Here is an 18237-nt window from a genome sequence, read left to right as displayed (position 1 = left end):
TGCTTTCTGACAAGGACTTATCATTGCTCTTCCTGCTTCTCCACTGCCCTCGTCAACCCTCTGGAGAGATTCCTGAGTACAATGATGCACCCACCAACAACAACCAAGATAAATGCACTTGCATTACTACTATGGGTTATGGAGAGAAGTGATGTAGAGGAAATGATAGGAGATGGTGTAGAGATGGTACAGTGATGCAGGTGGTGGCTGCTATTATGGTGACAGGGGCAGTGGCAGTGGAGGTGATTATAGTGTGCGTGCGTGCGTGCGTGCGTGCGTGCGTGCGTGTGTGTGTGTGTGTGTGTGTGTGTGTGTGTGTGTGTAATATAGTGATGATGAAGATGGAAAGGATAGAAATGCCGGTTCAGATAATGAAGTGATATAGGCAGTAGGAAAAGTAGTGTTAGGGGAGGTGGTCGTATCAGAAGCCACAATAGTCACAAATGAGTGGTTATGTGAGAATTAAGGACAGCTTCTTAAAAGAACTTGTCTACAAATGTTCAAAGCACGACTGGCCATAATAGGCCAAAGGAGATATAACCTAGGTGTTCACTAACTGAAAAACATGTACATATATCTAGAACAGGTTATCAGAATGAAGACAAGTTGTCTGTTGTCATTGGGATTGTGTTGAAATGGAACATCTTTGATTTTATACCCAGGGTCCTTGTTAAATACAACCAGCTTCTTAGGACCAACTGAATAACGTATGTAGGGTTTGTCTTCCAGTATGAGTGTAACATCAGACAGGAGCCGGTAGCCAGGGTCTATAATTTTTAATAATTTTAAACTAGCTACAAAATGTCAATCACTTCACAAACCAACAGAGGAGACAGGAGGAATTTAATATACATGCTGTAATGATATTTATCTCACAGTTAGTTTATCTATATTTCATTCATTTATATAATTTTTTAAAGGTTTCTTTATTAGCTACTAAACATCTCAGCAATTTGGTGTGCATAGCTCTAGATTAAGCAACAAAGAATTGTACTGATGACAAACCACAGGGAAATAGTGATCAACAAGAGTCAGACTTCAAAGATCTACATCTTCGCGTCTTCCACAGCAAGAGTTGTCTCCAAAACATAGCTTTCAAAAGCAGCAAACAAACCCTATATTACACCCATCTCACATAGTTTCAGCCAAACATATTTTGCTAGAAATGATTAAATGGTGTGTCAACTCCATTTTTTTGTTGTTGTTGTTTAAAAAGAAAAAGAAAAAAGAAGGGATGGTTATGACCAGTAAGTCTGTATGTTGACAGAAAACAAGAGACACAGCTGCAGGTTTTGCTGGTATGACTTAATCTCGACAGTGTCCCAATACTGAGCATGCGTTGTTGTTTTGTTATTGTTGCTGTTGTGTGTGTTTTCTTGTCAGGATGCTACTGTCATGGAAGGTTTTTGTTTAAGTAGGAATAATCTAAAAATCTATTTAGTTCTCATGCATAAATGCATCAATCACATCACTTTTTAGTGCAATGCCTGTTATGTAATTTCACATTGTCTAATCATGAAATCATAAAGACAGATAATAGCCATGAGGAACCAAAGACAGCACATTTGAAGAGATTCAGAGCCTGACACCTGAAGAAAGGACGTGGCAGTAGCTCTGTGGAATGTCACAGTTTTACGAGAACAATACTGTGTATTGAGAGAATCAACAGCACATTGAGCATTCCTAAATTGTTGTCATTCAGCAAACGCCACTGAGAAAAGAAAAAAATGAGACCCAAGACATCTTAGGTTGGGAATTGGAGCCACCAGACGACTACTATGTACAACCTTTGGAAAGAAAGAGAGCCAAAGAGAACAAAAGACACATAGTATCATTGGGAATCTGACAGACCACACAGGACACTTACAATGGGGGCGACTGTGTGTGTGTGTGTGTGTGTGTGTGTGTGTGTGTGTGTGTGTGTGTGCGCGCAAGACCTACTAGGTAATACCATGAGAAAAGCATGAAGGAGCTCTCTTGTCCAACAATATTTGGAGGAGAGCACAGCAGAAGGGCAAATTTAACCACTTCCGAGCATCTTTGTTGCGCGTTGGTTGGCTTCATCGATTCTGGTTTTGTTGGAATCAGCCTAGAAAAGAGACCACAAGAGAGGTTTTAGATTACTCCTTAAAGTTCCATTCACCTTCTGGGTCCACTCAACCTTGAAACTTCCCCGTTCAGAACCACCACTTTTTCTTTCTTTCTCCTAGGACCATTGCTATGGCCTTAAGTGGACAAGGTCACAGAAACTTGGATTTTCGACTACTTCCCTCACTGGATAGCATCTGTTTTTTGAGGACAGGGTTATATCATTTATCTTTCTATGCTGAAAAAGTACTCAGTACTCAATGACTTCTGTGGAAGCAGTGCTATCTGTTCAACTGAACTGAATTGTCCCCACTTGTTAGATCCTTCTTGGCTCACTTATTCAGCAGTGTCTGTTTGGGCCAATTACATCTTAGATCTCAACTTTCTTGTTTACAAGAAGGGCCGGTAAAGAATAGTGCTAATGAGTATGACATCAACAGTGTTCTACTCATTAAACCTGGATGACATTAATCATTGGGTGTACATGATTATTTGCTACGTTTTCCAAGGAAAGAAACAAAGCAGATAGGAATACAGGCAATTCTCTAGAGACTTAGTAATTGAGGGAAAGTCAAAATGCAAGCAGCCTGGATTCAGAAAACACACTATTACTCACTCTGCTATAGAGGTTTCCTGTGATGCATTAATTGAGCATACATATATAATGGACATTAAAAATGTCTGTCCTAAGAGTAAGTGCTTATTGTGTCTTATCTTACAGTTATTGTTACTGAGTTGAAGTTTGGCATGCTTCAGGTTATTTACTGGCCTTTAAACCCTATTTTCCTTTTTTTCCCCCCTAATTCAAGCAAATGGATTCAATATTCCCTTGGTGTTCTTGTTGGGGCATCACTACATAGGAGCATGCTGTCATTAAAGACAGCAATATTTAAGTGCCCTCTTTGAAGACTCACTTCCATGAGTTTGGTAACCAGCTTATCTTTAACAAAAGCACAATTGCTATAATTTTGTGCCTCGCTTCCCTCAGCCTCAGGTTGACTTATTCACTTTTTGAGTCACATCGTGCTGTATACATAGCATGAAACCCAGGAATGCCACAAGGTTAGACCTTTATCCACCAGGGAATTAACTGTTCCCATGACCATGACCATGGAGAAAGGCAAGTCAGCAAGTAGAGGCGGTTGCTCTTTCCTGTCACATGTGGTAATGGTGTTTGCAGCACCATAGCCTTGCAAAGGAGAGAGCCACTAGGTGGTCCGGAAGAGCCCAGTTAGTTCTCTGCTGAGCCATTATCACCCACTGATCACAGGTGCCCCACCTACTTCCCCACTTTCCAATCTCTACTGGGTAGGGTGTTCCATACTCAGTTTGAACTTGTGAATTCCTAGGACACTGGAGTCATCCATATTCAAACAGAGTTGCAAAGTTGAACATATTTCTAGATTATTCACAACTGAATTATCTGGCCATGGTTCTCTACCATCTGTTTGGTTAATCAGAAGTTGGCTTCAAAACGAGTATTTACATCATAAGAGGGAACATTAATTTGTCCTGATTGTCCTGAACTATAGACACATGTATTAGACTCCCAGGATTCTCATTTGGAAAATGGATAATCCCCACCCCCCAATTTTATTTAGTTCCCAAATCCTTCTTCTGTACCTACAAACTGTATCAGGCATAATCATACTTTGGTACAAAGGAAAATTTCTAGCTCAGACCAATTTGAAATGTTCCTATGGATTGAATTGTACTGTTTCTAGACTGAGTGCAGAAAATAATCCACTTTAATATAAATGTTATTTCTGAAGGCAAATTGAGACTGTCTTGTTGATGAATGTACTGCTGGCTTTCCCAAGGCAGCTCCAGGGATATCTAAGTAGAACAGAGGCTATTCTTGGGATAGTCTCAAAGGACAGGGTGGACCTGGAACACCTTCGTTCAATGGGTGCCCGTCATTTCCTCATAAGTTCTCTCAGAAGCACACTCAAATTCCAGACCCATAATACATGACACAAAAGTACTTTCTATGTTATACAAAATAAATAGCACCTTTTAGAAACCAAAACCAAACCAACCAACCAACCAACTAAACAAACAACAACAAAACAGAATTTCTCTTCAGGTATGTCCCTTGGGAAATGCTTCTATGTTCATCATATTTATGTGTTGAGGATTTTTGTTTTGTTTTGTTTTAATAAAGGCAGCTATCCCCACCCCACTTTTCATGTTTGATTTTAGAGGATACTAAGCTTGCTGACATTTCCAATATGTGCTACATGATTTCCTTTTATGATAGGGCCACAGTATCCATCAGGGAGCCCAGACATTGTTAGAAGGAGCTACTGAGCCCATGTGTCTGAGTCTTCATCTTCATGGCAGGTGGTGTACTGGTCCAGATCAGACGTCTAGAATGGTATGCTTACTATGCCGTACACCAGCCTTTTCAGATTCCAGGCTTAAACGCTTCTCCAATCTTTCAGGTTGCAGAGCTGCTGAACAGCAAATCCCTTTTAGCAGTAATCGCCTTAGTTCTCGGGCTGTGTGTTTCCCACTGACAGAAGACCTCAAGGACTGCCTAGCTTGCATATCACACATCTACTTCCACTGGCTTCACCATGAAGTTTGAACATCTCCACTGTTTCCTTAGTGCCAGTTTGCATAAAGCTTGGGATGGAAGCTTACTTCCAATTTCCAGTTTTCTGGAAGAACTGGGTGATTGTAGCTTTGGAAGACTGTACATATAAACACCCATAAGCAAAAACACGAAGTAATTTCTTAAAAATCTACATGAATATAAGAAAACTCTTATTGTTTTGAACTTCCCAGACTTCACTATCAACCCAAATGCTGATAAGAAAAGATCATGATGGTGTGGATGTGGGATGAAGATCAGTGATGAGGTCAGGAGAGAAGAAATTTGCTTTGCTTTGCCTACTGTGTGGTTTTAACTCAATCCTATGCACGCAGAGACTTTTGAATACAGTGAGCAGAGACCAGAGCTTCCTTGAGAAAGGGAGAGTCTCCTAATAATGGTGCAGCTTGGCAACATGATTGGCTAGATCCAAAGGGGCTCTGTTTAAACTGTGTCCAGATTGTGATTTTGAGGGGGAAAAGAAGCAATTTCTATTTCAAATGTTAACCAGGCTAAACTAATTATTAAAAGGCAACTATACTCCTTCCCCTTACCTTGGTGACTCAGCAGTCTAGGGTTGATGGCAAACCAGGGCAGCTACTTCCCATCAAGTTGCCTGGCTTTTTCTTAAACCTTTACCCCTGTGTACGCCTTTATGTGTGCAGCTTAGTACAGAAGGTTCTTGCCATACCAGAGAACTACACTTGCAGAGGTAGCAGAATGTGGTCTCTGCTGCCTTTTCAGGAGCAATAAATATTTCCAGTAACTCAAAGGTTGTCCCCGTTATGTGAGTAAAACTCTCTTCTCCGGAACCCTGCCTGGCTTTGTTGAGGTTAACTGTTTGCTTCTGAGTGAGTTTGGTCCACTGATAGAAAACAAGCACTTCCTGTTTTCCTTCTAGAAAACAAGTCAGCAATTATTTCTTTGCTCAATTTTTCCTTTAGGGCTATAATGGCTTAGGTCAGGCTGCATTGGCTCCAGCACTTTTTAAACCTTTCAATACAATTCTAAAATCCATTGGCTCTCACAGCGTTAAACGCTTTATCATAGTTTCAAAAGCTGCTTAGCTATGACAAGCATGTTGTAACTTGCAGATAAAAGCAAAGCCCAAGCATTTTGTCTGCCAGCTCTGACATTTGTGTAGACGTTAGTATACTGGTCAGGCAGAATATTATGTGACCAGATATTGTTTATCTGGAGGAGTTTTGATACAATATTGTCTTTTCATCCCTTCAAGGCATTGAAGGATGCTTGGGGACCAAGAAACCACTACTTAGCTTTGTGATTTAAAAATTAACCCACTTTGCTCCTGGCAATGAAAAAGATATTATAAAGAGGTTCAAGATCTCAGATTAAGAATTTCAGTGTCTCACAGAGAATTAACACACAGCATAAGAGGAGCTAGACAGAAATTACACATATAAAATCATTATTAAACACTTAATGTACCTTTCTCCCTCTGTTGGTATTTGGACAGTTAAAATATTATAATTAATATTCAACATGCTACTATTAGGACTGAGGAAAATGCAGGGAAGGAGAATTAATGTCTGATTTGTATGGTGAGTGGTTTCATGATTTCAGTGTCCTGATACAACTTTCTTGGCAGCAGGAATATGATGTGTCTCATTTTCATGTGTTCTAAGTGCCTAGCACATGCTTGGCATGGGAGAAATTGAGAAAAAATACTGACTACATTTAATTGTATACTCTGGGGCTCAAGGTATAGTTCATTGGTGGAACACTTTTCTAGCACACGCAAGGCCCTGTGCTCAATCCTCAGCACCCACAATAAATCAAAATCCAAACTACATTCTAATCTTCTTTCCAGTTCTGTTGCTGAAGCCCACGTTTTTGTCTTCAAGTATTAAGAGTAAAATATCCAGCAACTACTGTGCCTGGAGGCCGTGTCCCCTTCCTAGAGGCAACCAATAGTCACCACCTGATAGCTGTGGGCTCACCTTCTCCATGATCCTGTCGATCTGGCGATTCTGGGTATCGATCTCATTGCCCATGTCTAGGGCCATATGACGGAGGTTGCCAATGATGCCGCTCACCTGCTCCAGGTTCTCATCCATTTCATTTTCCCGGGCATCATTTGTTACCCTGGGAGCCAAAGAGCAATTTTGGAAGATAGAGTGTGAGAAGAAAGTTGGTATCAAGAAGTAGAGTTTGTAGGAAATTTACAGACACCTAGGGATCTACCTTATTCTCATTCAATATACCAACAAGCCTTAACATCTGTCTGTTTCAAATGTAATTTTAACATCAGTGTTTTGAGCTCAAGGTGTAGCTTAATAGTAAAGTACTTGCGTGTTTATGCAAAAACTGTATTTAGGAGCCTTGAATTCTCTCTATGTATCTTTCTCTGATAAGGTTTGGCTATGAAGCCAAGGCTGGTGGAGATCTTGATTCACTGTCCTCATCCTGCCCAGCATTAATCTTGCAAGTCTGTACCGCTACATCTGCTTTGACTTTATAGTTCTAAAGAAGGCATATATCAATTTAATTTACTTTCATGATTTCTCAAACTACATACATCATTCCCTCATTCTTACATGTGTATTTTATTTATTTATTTATTTATGTATGTATGTATGTATGTATGTATGTATTTATTTATTTATTTACTTTTTGTTTTTCAAGACAGGGTCTCTCTGTGTATGCCTGGCTGTCCCAGAGCTCGCTCTGTAGACCAGGCTGGCCTCAAACTCAGAGATCTGCCTGACTCTGCCTCCTGAGTACTGAGATTAAAGGCATGAACCACCATCACCCAGCCTATTTTATTTATTTTTAATGTGTGTATGTGTGTTTGTGGTATGTGTGTATGTGTGTGATCTGTATGTGTGTGTTCATGTGTGAGTCCTGGTGTGTCCCGTGGTATCCATGTAAACATCAGAGGATAGCCTCAGGTGTAGGTCCTTACTTTCTAACATGTTTACTAGAGCATCCTGCTTATCACCATGTAGGTTATGTATGAGTTTTGGGGATTTCTCCTGCCCACTTCCCATGTCACCACAGGTACACTAGAATGATTGATGTGCACTGCTATATCTGATTTTCACAAAGCTCCTGGGCATCTGAACTCACTTTTGTGGCAAAGCCACTTCTGAGCCACTCCATACCCTAATTTTATTTTTATGAAGATAAAATCATTTATTCTGAGAGACTCCAGGTCAGAGGATAGAGGCAGAATTATACAGAGACTGTGTTTTGTTTTCTCTGAAACATCAATCTCTAAGATTCAACTTGTAGATGAAAAAAAAAAAAGAGTGATGCAGAGAATCTCAGTGCTTATCACTTTGCCGACTTGGGCTGTGCATCAGTATGGACATCAGTGATAACCTGTCTGCCCCTTAATCCTGAGAACTCCAAAGAGATTCAAAGGGAACTGCTTTTTTCAGGGTGACTCTTAATACATGCGTATGTTGATTTCATAGGTTTGGTAGGGGCATTGGAACAGGTGCTTTCAGAGCAGAAAAATGTGTATCTGGTGCTTTCCATTGAATGGGTAGGAAAGGGAGGGCAGGAGCTGGCTCACAAAGCACGGTGCCACATTTCCAAAGGCCAACTTGAAGGTTAAGAAGACACTATTGCAAACAGCAGGCATCTTACTGCAAGTAGAAGGCAATAATTACAAAATCTTCCTACTAGTTACAGTAATAAGCTAAACACTGGAGGGTTAAACTCCTTTTCCCATAGCAACTCCCAAAGTACACTGGCCTATTATGACTTTATTCTTTTGTTCATTTTGTTTTGCTTAAAATATTGGTCCATATATAGCCTAAGCTGGCTTTGAGCACTCAGGCCTCCTGAATGCTGGGATTGCAGTCTCATGCCACTATGCCTGCCTCCGCTAAAATATATATTAGCCTGAGCTGGAGAAAATTTAAAAATTAAGAGAAAACCTCCTACCATTTACATTTCATTTGAACATCATCAACACTGAACAAATTCCTGTAATGTAATCATTTCCAGTCCTAATACACAGGGGAATCACCCGAGCTTTTACAAATCGTAGATGCTTGTGTCAGTGTCAAGAGGTTTGGATTCAATGGCTGTGTACTGAATATAGGCACAAGTTCCTCCATCTTTCCTCCTTCCCTTTCTTTCTTCTGTATCCCCTAGTTGATACTAACACAGGCACTGGCTTGAAAATCATTTAGAGGCAGAATTAGAATTGTCATCTGTAAGGCTACAGGTGCAAATCTAGACTCTCCACCTTATGAAGCACATTTGAATCACAGCAGTTGGCCAACAACTACAGTGACTTGAAGGTAGATGGTATTGAGGATGTATACTCTCTCCTATGCTGAGTCCTGGTATAACAGTCTAAACCAGTGGTTCTCAACCTTCCTAATGCTGTGACCTTTAATACAATTCCTCATATTGTGGTGACCCCCAACCGTAAAATCATTTTCATTGCTACCTCATAACCACAATTTTGCTACTGTTATGAATCATAATGTAAATTTTTTGGAGAGAGAGGTTTGCCAAAGGAGTTGCTACCCACAGGTTGAGAACTGATGATCTATATATGTCCAGTGTAAATATATGTATATGTATTTAGACTTATATATGTATATATGTTTATGCTTTCTTTGACAAAATTAAGCTGTTTTGGTTAAGACAAAGGGATGATAATGTGAAGTGAGCTGGGGATAGGGGTCCAAAAATATAAGGACTATAATCTCTCAATTTTCATTGAAAATATTTGGCTTTTTTTCTGCTTGGTTGTTTCCTCAGAACGAAGGTATCAGCTGACTTATGTAACTTGAGTGCTTGCTCTGAATTCCAATGGGCTTTGGCCTGACAGAGACTGCAGGACAAGGGAAGCAGGGTTTAGGGCATTTCCTTCCCTTTCTATGCTAGCCAACTCTGCCTATGACCACATTTCACTACCATAATACCCCTTTGTAGTCACTGTTGGGTTCTGGTAACAGTTATTGCTCCTGTCTCCTGAAGACTGAGTGGTAACAGCCTTCTACTATTACTAGATTGTAAATGCTACATCACTCATGCTGTTGAACATGCCTCTGCAACCTGTGATGATATTTTATTTATGTTCTAACAAATAAAACTCATCTGGGGCTCAGAGGATAGAGCCAGCCACTAGATGAGACATAGTGGCCAGACAGTGGTGGCACATACCTTTAATCCCATCACTCAGGAAGCAGAGATCTGTCTGGATCTCTGTGGTTTTTTTTTTTGTTTGTTTGTTTTTGGTTTGTTTTATTCTCCAAGACAGAGTTACTCTGTGTAGCTTTGCTTCTTTCCTGGAACTCACTTGGTAGCCCAGGCTGGCCTCGAACTCACAGAGATCCACCTGGCTCTGCCTCCCAAGTGCTGGGATTAAAGGCGTGTGCCTTTGGAAGTTCAAGACCACCCTGGGAACAGAGCCAGGCATAGTGGCACACACCTTTAATCCCAGCACTTGAAATCTCATGTAATTGCTTGGGAAGGACACATGCCTTTAATCCCAGGAAATGATGTCAGGAAGTAGAAAAGTATATAAGTATATAAGGCATGAGGACCAGGAACTGGAGACTTTTGAGCTTTTAGGCTTTTTAGCAGCAGTTCAGCTGAGATCCACTCTGGATGAGGACTCAAGAGGCTTTCAGTCTAAGGATTCGTGGAAACAGGATTGACCAAGGTGTTGGCTAGGTGAGGTTGGTTGTGGCTTGTTCTGTTTCTCTGATCTTACAGCTTTCACCTCAATGTCTGGCTCCAGATTTTTTTTTTAATTATTAATAAGACATTTTAAGATTCATGTTACAGTAACTGTCTCTTTAAGAAGCGTCGCTAAAATAAACCCATGCCGTTTAATGCCTTTCCATAACCACTCTTATTCTGGATGTGGTCATGGGATTTGATGCTCTGGCAAATAGCACCCAAAGCATAGTTTGGAAAGACATTTTGCCTTGGGTCTTGTCCCTTTGACACACTACCATAACCATGAAGAAACCTAAATTCTTTCTTGGAAGACTTCATGGAGGTGGATGGAAGACCTCATGGAGGTGGATGGAAGACCTCACAGAGGTAGACAGAAGTACCTCTAGTGAAATTCCAGCCAAAAACCAGATAAGTGAGTGAGGCTATCATTAATCCAGTCCTAGCCCCTCGAGGGAGCTCAAAATTTTGTTTTTATGGAAGAAGATAAAATAGTTCAGTGCTGGTTATCCATCAGCAAAGAACTACAGGGAACTCACCTGCGGATGAAGCCACCACTGATGGCCATCTGCTCCCGTTCATCCACCACACGAGCAGGCTGGCTGGCCACTACTCCATCCTGATTATTGCCCCAGGCTTTTTTGTAAGCATCACTGGATTTAAGCCTATGCAAAAAATTGGGTGAGTGACAGAGCACAGGGTGGAGAAGAAAGCTCTCAGAAATTACCAATTCTTTAAGCAAAGAACCAAACCAAGCGAATGAGTATTAAATTGAGGCATTAGAGAATACCGATATATCATAATCTGGACCCAAACAGTTGGCCACCACCATGCCTCAGCTATTCAGCATTTTATTTTCAATTGAGCGAATTGAATAATCTTTGGTTTGTTTTATGGTTTAATTGGATTTAAGATAAGGCTTAAGATAGCCGGAGAAGATTCAGTTCTATTTCAGTGACATGGTTATATTTTGAGACACAAAACACAGAAAAAACATACTGGCAGACAGACACAAAACAAGACTGCCAAGTAGAGGGTGTACATCACACCACAGTAACACAGAATCATGAAGAAAAACATACTTGACCAAGTTTTTAACACATTATCATGCAACGATGTCCGCTTAATGTATTTCCCCCAATGAATGTAGAAACTACATTTCCATTGCTTCATGAAAGACACAAAGGATTGGTGGTTGGCCAAGGGTGATGGTCTTTGGGTTGCCTCTATAGTGGTTTGAAATTGATAATATATCGGTACTTCCAAACAGTCACCATACATCCAGTGTTGATGTACAAACCTTTGTCCACAGAGACAAAAAGTAAAAGAAGCATAGTGAAATGAATGCAGGAAAATAGAAGAGAGAACAAGCCATCTAGCACCAAAGAGGAACCCCACCCCCACCCCACCCTGTGTCTTCTTCATGCACCAGCTACAGGCATGAGTAAAAAGTGAAGCATTCTCATTTAAGCCAAACTACTCCAGAAGTTGACCATTCTCGAAATAGGCACTAGCAGGACAGTAATAGCCTTCGTGACGATTTGAAACGCAGTTCATTAGCTTCTTAGGTGGGCCAAAGGGCAGGGTAGTGTGCATTCAGATTCCTATTTTAAACTAGCCTGTGTTATGACAGGGGAGAGTGGTCTGGAACTAGTGTGGTCTCCATGGGCTACATTTCACTGACCTGCCTTGGAACAAAACTTAAAATCCAGGCATACCTGTTGTGCCCAATAGAAACATATAGAGCATATTTTGGTGGGTATGTTGTAATTTAAGGCAATCAAAGATGTTTCTAGGTTCTTTGCATAGTAGAAACCACATGCTTTTGAGTCCAAGAACAACATACATCCTTTGGTCCCATTTCACAGTTTTTATTCTGAGGCACCAAGATTTAACTCCCTTTCCCCTTTTTTTCTCTCACTAGAGGGATAAAGCCATCTCTTAAACTGGCTTTAATCCTTGCAGATTGAGGACCAGGAAACCATGGTGACAAATGGGAAATGCACCAGTGAGATTTCAGCAGTTCCCCCAATTGACTTTCACAACCTACTGCACCAAAGGGCATGGGTTCACTCCATGAATGGTACAAGGTCACCAACAAATTTTCATAGCTAAGAGAGCTTGTGTCTCCACCCCACCTCCCATTGTCTCTCTTTTTGGCTTTAAGAAGCTGTTTGGACTTTGTGATGTTTTCTGCTATGTAAAATGTCTGGTATACCATCTTTGGCAAAGTCAAAGGAAAGGGAAATATGCGTTTCCAAAGAGAAGGCAAACCACTGCACCCACAACGCTGCACAGACTCACATCACGGCCGTACATCTACCATAGTCCTTCGAAACATGCCGAGACAGGGCAAAGCCCCCAGAGAGTCCAGGGCACCACCAGCCACTGCGTTGTGACACATGGTTTTTAAAGCGTTATTTACACACATTGGGGAACACTTTACTCAAGCTTTGAAGCTCAGTTAGGGTCTCTGTAGAATCAAGGAGTCAGGGACCACTTATCTATGGATTTAGTCAGGGTCATGTTTCTTCAGAACCTGAGGACCCACCTCAAAGAGCCCTACCTCCACCCTTTCTTCACACACAATTGATGGAGGGGGTGGGGGTGGGGATCTGCTGGAATTCACTCCAAATGTGAGGCAGGTTAGCTCTGAAAGGGGCTGACAGTCAAACTTGACTAACTGGAATGCTTGCCCGTGAGTCATTTGGGAGTATGCTGCAGGAAAATTCCGTTTTAAGGGTAATTAGTAAATATCTTTCTCAAATTTTTGAGCTAATTTTCTGTTCAAGAGTCTTTGGGTATGAGCACAATCAAGTCTTCCACGGCTATGGCTTATATTGATGTGTCTGATGACCTTTTAAAATCTGCTCTAACTTATCACTTATTTATTTCTTCATAGGCAGAGGCTGTAGAATAAAGACTATGTGAGACACTGCAAATTATCTAGATGTCCTGAAAAACAAAACATTTCAAATATTGGATGACTGCCTCCTTCCAATACCCCTGCCCCACTTTTCTTTTGGCTAAAACCAGAAAGGGGACAAAAGTATTGTGCAGCTGAAGGTTCCAGTTAGCTGGATTCCAGTTAGCCAGGCTTTACCGTAGAGCATTCTTCTTCTTCTTTTTTTTTTTTTTTTTTTTTCTAAAAAAAACATGCTTTTTATTTACTGGTAAAATGAGCCCCTCCCCCTCCTAAACAGGAAGTGGGATATTTCAAATCAGCCTCAAAGTTTAAAGGATGTGAATGGTCATATAATCTACTCAAAATGACATCAATTTCTATTCTAAAAGCTAGGATCAGGAGAGCTTTTGGGTAAAAGTCTTATTTTAAGAGGGAAAGGGGGAGGGAGGAGGGAGATCAGGTAACACGTTCAATTTTCCAAATGCATGTTGGGCAATCCACTCATGCATTTCCCCCCACTGCTAGCCAAATGAGACTATCTTCTAGAACCCTCAAGTTTTTGGGTTCTTTCTATTGCAAACCTTTATAACCACATGTCACATTTCTGCTACATTCCAAAAAAAGCGTTGCGGAACCTTGAGAACAGTTAAATGTTTTGTGATGTCGTGCATGCAAAATCTACACATTTCAACATTTCAGCCAGTGTACGGGCAGATCTTCCAAGAGGAAGAGTTGGAGTAGTTGAGTCCAATTTGGGATGGGTACTACTTCTTACTGAAGAGGATACCTTTGCACTGGGTGAGGCTATAGCACCTCATGATCAACTGCAGGAGTTTGTGGGCAGTTGAGAGGGAATCTGCCACATGCTCCAACTTGCAGAGGCTTATCTGGACCAAATTAGCCTGTCTCTTTTACTTCTGAGAAAGAAAAAAAAAATCAAACCTTGATACATGCATTTCTAATCTTCTACACTTATCCAAAGTCTTTTCTAAATCTACCATTTTTGTTCTTGGGACTGAGGAAAACAATGTGTTCCGAAGGCCTCTGTTTCAAAGTACACTTTCTGGAAAATGTTGAAATGTTCATCAATAAAAATTGCTGACAGTGAGGCTTCCACTGTAGTATGCCTGATTTTTAATGCATCAACAGTAACTCCCACTAGTATTATCTATGCTATGAGATGAATGCATTGGAGACGGTATTGATCTGTTCTGCATGCCACATGCTCATCCTGCCTATGAGCCTGCAGGAATGAGCTAGTCAAGGCTTGGAGATGAGCCTTGGGAAAACCAAAGCTTCAGGCAGGCAGGCAGCACCTACTTGTTACAGGGACACACACAAAGCCCGCAGAATTTTCCTAGGTCCGTCAAATTCTTTTCTGCTTCTTTCATGTCCTTATTGATTTGGTCCATCCCTTCCTCAATGCGTTCCAGTTGTTCTGATTAAACACAAGTATTTTATCCCCACAGAATGAAGCAGATGGAAAAGGACAAAGAAAAAAAAGACAAAACTTCAGACATTCACTTTGACATTAAAAAAGAAAAACAAAAAAAGAAAAGAAAAGAAAGAAAGAAAACTGGACGCCACAGATTAGAGCTGGTACCCAGTACCTACTTGTTACAAGGACATATGAAAAGGCCACAGCATTTCCCTAAATCTTTTAAATTTTTCTCGGCCTCCTTCATGTCTTGGTTGATATGGTTCATGCCTTCTTCGACACGATCGAGTTGTTCTGGTTAGGACAAAGGGATGATAGTGTGGAATGAATTTTTTTTGGGTTTCCAACAGAACATGAGAAATGACTATGTGAAACAGAATTAGAAAGAAAGAGAGAGAGGGAGAGGGAGGTAGGGAGAGAGAGAGAGAGAGAAGAGAGAGAGAGAGAGAGAGAGAGAGAGGGAGAGAGAGAGAGAGAGAGAGAGAGATTGAGATTACAATGCATTATCCAAGAGGATGCATTGCTGTAGACGGCTGCTGCTGCCCTATGTAGACATGGTGGAAGGAAATGAACAAGAACGATGCTCAAAATAGTTTGCAGTTCAGACATGATGGGATGGGATCAGAAGGTCTGTTTGATTTTGCGTATCCAGGGAAACAGCAGTGTATTGACTCAGACACCAGTGAAACCCAAGAGAAAGAAAAACAGGTTGTTAATTTATGTTTAAGGGGCTCCCATTCAATGCTTCCAGAAAGATTATCTGCTCCAGTTTCAAAATATCTGTCTTTTGGTTTTTAAGTATCCCCAACCAGATAAAAGGAGAAAACAGAATGTATTTTCTTCTTTGTGGCAAACAACAGAACAGTAAGCAGGAACAGACATGGCTATGAGTTTCTGTTCTTCCCCCAGCAGTGGCTGTACAGCCAAAGGTGGCCAATGGTCTGTTCTTGGTTTTCCTTATTTAATTCACAGAAGCTGGAAAAGAAGGCAACATCAGCACAGCAATACTGTAAGTACCAAAACATATCAATTCATTTCTTACCATATGAGAGTGACTTACTACAAGATCTGGGGAAGAAGATATCTTGTTCTCCTGCCCTGGTCCCTAGTGTCTATGATGTGGATCTGCTAGCTACTGACCTGGTCAGAGAACAAGAAGCATGTATGTCTCGCTGGAAGAGGGGCAATGGATTGCCACACAAAAATGGCACTGTGCCATTGCTACAAGGAAAGCTGACCTCAGTGCATCTGAAACACAGCTCAATACTCATAAAAATGAATCAGTTCTAGGTTGCCAGGGTTACATAAACCAAATGGATTAATTTCTCAAAAGTGTCACTGCATTAGGGTGACTGCAAGTTTAATGAAGGGGATTTGTCAAGTAGCTTTTAAGACCATTAAAGGAGAAGTGCAATATGATACTTTGGCTGTCTAATTATAACACCCAGTTACAACCCTACTCCTCTTTTTGTCTGTATTTCCATGCATGCATTGATGAGTGCGCCTCTAGAAGTAAAGGCATGCCTAGGGTAAAACTGATAAGCTCCTGAAGGCCTAAACAATCACCTGAAAACTACTTCACATATGCATATGATGTGGAAATTGTCACTGTAGGACCTAAAGGAGGCTCACTAGTGACCCAAGAAGGGACAGCATGATTCTGGATAGTAAAAGATTACTCTTGCTCTCTTCAGTAAGGCTAAAGAAGCTGTCACTGCTGAGGTCTCTGCTGCCTCTGCTATGTTTTTCAGAAGCTGATGAAAACACAGCAGTGCTTATTCAGGATGGAGGGACAGCGGTGCCGTTCTTCTGTCGGGTGCACAGAGACAGGGATGTCCTGGAAATCTCTACGTGCAAGGAGAATTTTTTTCCCTTCCTTCTTCCTCATATTTGAGGGAACGTTCCTTTCTCTTGATTTCTTCCCTTCCTGGTTGGTGGGACATTTTGAAACAGGATCTTCCTATGTAGCCCAGCATCCTAAGGACATGATTGTAAGCACAACCATGCCAAACTCGATTTTTTTTTTTTTAACTAATGACTTAACCCCAGTTTCCTTTTAAGAACATAATAAATCAGTGTGTGAATCAAATTTAATACTTGAGTAAGAGGACTGTGGTGTAAGGGAAAGGACACAGTGTTTCCCTAAAACTTTAAAATTTTTCTTGGCCTCCTACATGTCTTGGTTGACATGGTTCATGCCTTTATCAGAATGTCATTAAACAAAGAACTATCATGCATGCAAATAGAAATAAGGATGTTGGTTCAAATCAAAGAATTGTTGATAGCTTGATGAGTGCTGTAGTAGGATGGATATAAGGAGGTTCCTGGGCTAAAGGGCAAACTCACAAACAGTGCCAACAACGCACATCCAGAAGGGTGCATCTTCTGGTGTTTGGACTTCCGGATGCATTTCTCTTAAGTTGGAAAACAATTACTACTTTTTTGTTTTGCAAAAATCATGACTCTCTGACAAGATTTCAGAAGCCTTATTCCTGGTGCCTCTAGAGAATAGGAGGTAACGTATACATGTGAACTGACCCCTAAGTGTTGGACCTATGAGTTAGGTAATTGAAAGATAAACATGAACACATCTATAGTCACACTTCTGAAAGCTTCATTCTGTCATGGATTTCCAGCTTTGTTGGTGAAGGTCTGACTGAAAGAGAAAAATTTGATGCCGAATTTGATTTAAAAAAAAAAAAAAAGCCTAGGAACTATTTCGTCCGGGTATTCTAGCTACAATATCAACTTTACTGTGCTGAGTTGTGTTTATGGACATGTTTGACACATTAACACTTGGTTGCCTTGGAATAATTTCTGTGAAGCACTTCTCAAGAAGTTCGTGAGAACATCCATGTCTTCATTTCATTCCCGTGTAGAGCTCCATCTGTGAGGTTCTCACAGCATAATAGCACAGGGTTGACTATGTCTTCTCTCCTTAAGCTTTTATGTTGCTTCTTGGAGATGAGATGTGAACATTTTTTTTTTTTATCATGGGAATCTTTCAGTCTTCTAGTAGACAACACTGCATGTTATTAGCAGAGATCGAAACATTTTTGTTTGCCCTATTTGAGTGATTAGTTGTCTCTGATAGATTCACTAGTAGAAGACAGATTCTTAGGGATTAGACATCTTTTCTACTAGCATCATCTAAGGAGAGGAATATAAGAGCCTTAGAAACTCGGCCTGGTCCTAAAGTAAAACCTACTAAATGTTTTACCTGGTGTGCAAGCCTTCATACTGATACCCAGTCCAAAGACACTGCCTGTATGATTCCCACTTTCCTGAGCAATGGTGAACACTGTGAAATTCATTGAAACAAAGTGAAATAACCACATATCCACTGTGGCTACCACACTGAACAACAGCCTGAACCATTCTGAACTGAGGTTGGTGACTAAACATTAGCAAGGGGTTGGGGTATTTTGTCAAACACTGCTTTGTAGTACCATTAACTTTAAGATGGTTGGATGGTACTCTAGATTGGACTTGATTTTGTGGGTTTTTTTTTTTTTTTCTACCAGCAGTGGTAAGAGATTT

General features: G+C 40.7%; 1 protein-coding gene across 4 annotated transcripts in view; it reads right to left on the bottom strand.

The window, feature by feature from the left end:
* Positions 1-760: 760 nt before the first annotated feature.
* Snap25 (synaptosome associated protein 25) overlaps positions 761-18237 on the bottom strand; it is a 78468-nt gene continuing 60991 nt past the window's right edge. For 3 of the 4 annotated variants that reach the window (XM_028884501.2, XM_028884499.2, XM_037205252.1), the window contains 4 exons: positions 14580-14697; positions 10894-11019; positions 6646-6790; positions 761-2089 (listed from right to left, as the gene is read on the bottom strand). In XM_028884501.2, the coding sequence (XP_028740334.1) occupies positions 2021-2089; positions 6646-6790; positions 10894-11019; positions 14580-14697 (458 nt within the window). In that variant the 3' untranslated portion in view covers positions 761-2020. Of the gene's footprint in view, positions 2090-6645; positions 6791-10893; positions 11020-14579; positions 14698-14873; positions 14992-18237 lie in introns of all 4 variants that reach the window. The other variant, XM_028884502.2, reaches the window with a different exon arrangement.

Source organism: Peromyscus leucopus, chromosome 4 (assembly GCF_004664715.2).
Source record: "Peromyscus leucopus breed LL Stock chromosome 4, UCI_PerLeu_2.1, whole genome shotgun sequence".
Classification (NCBI taxonomy): domain Eukaryota; kingdom Metazoa; phylum Chordata; class Mammalia; order Rodentia; family Cricetidae; genus Peromyscus; species Peromyscus leucopus.
This window is presented reverse-complemented; position numbering and strand designations above follow the sequence as displayed.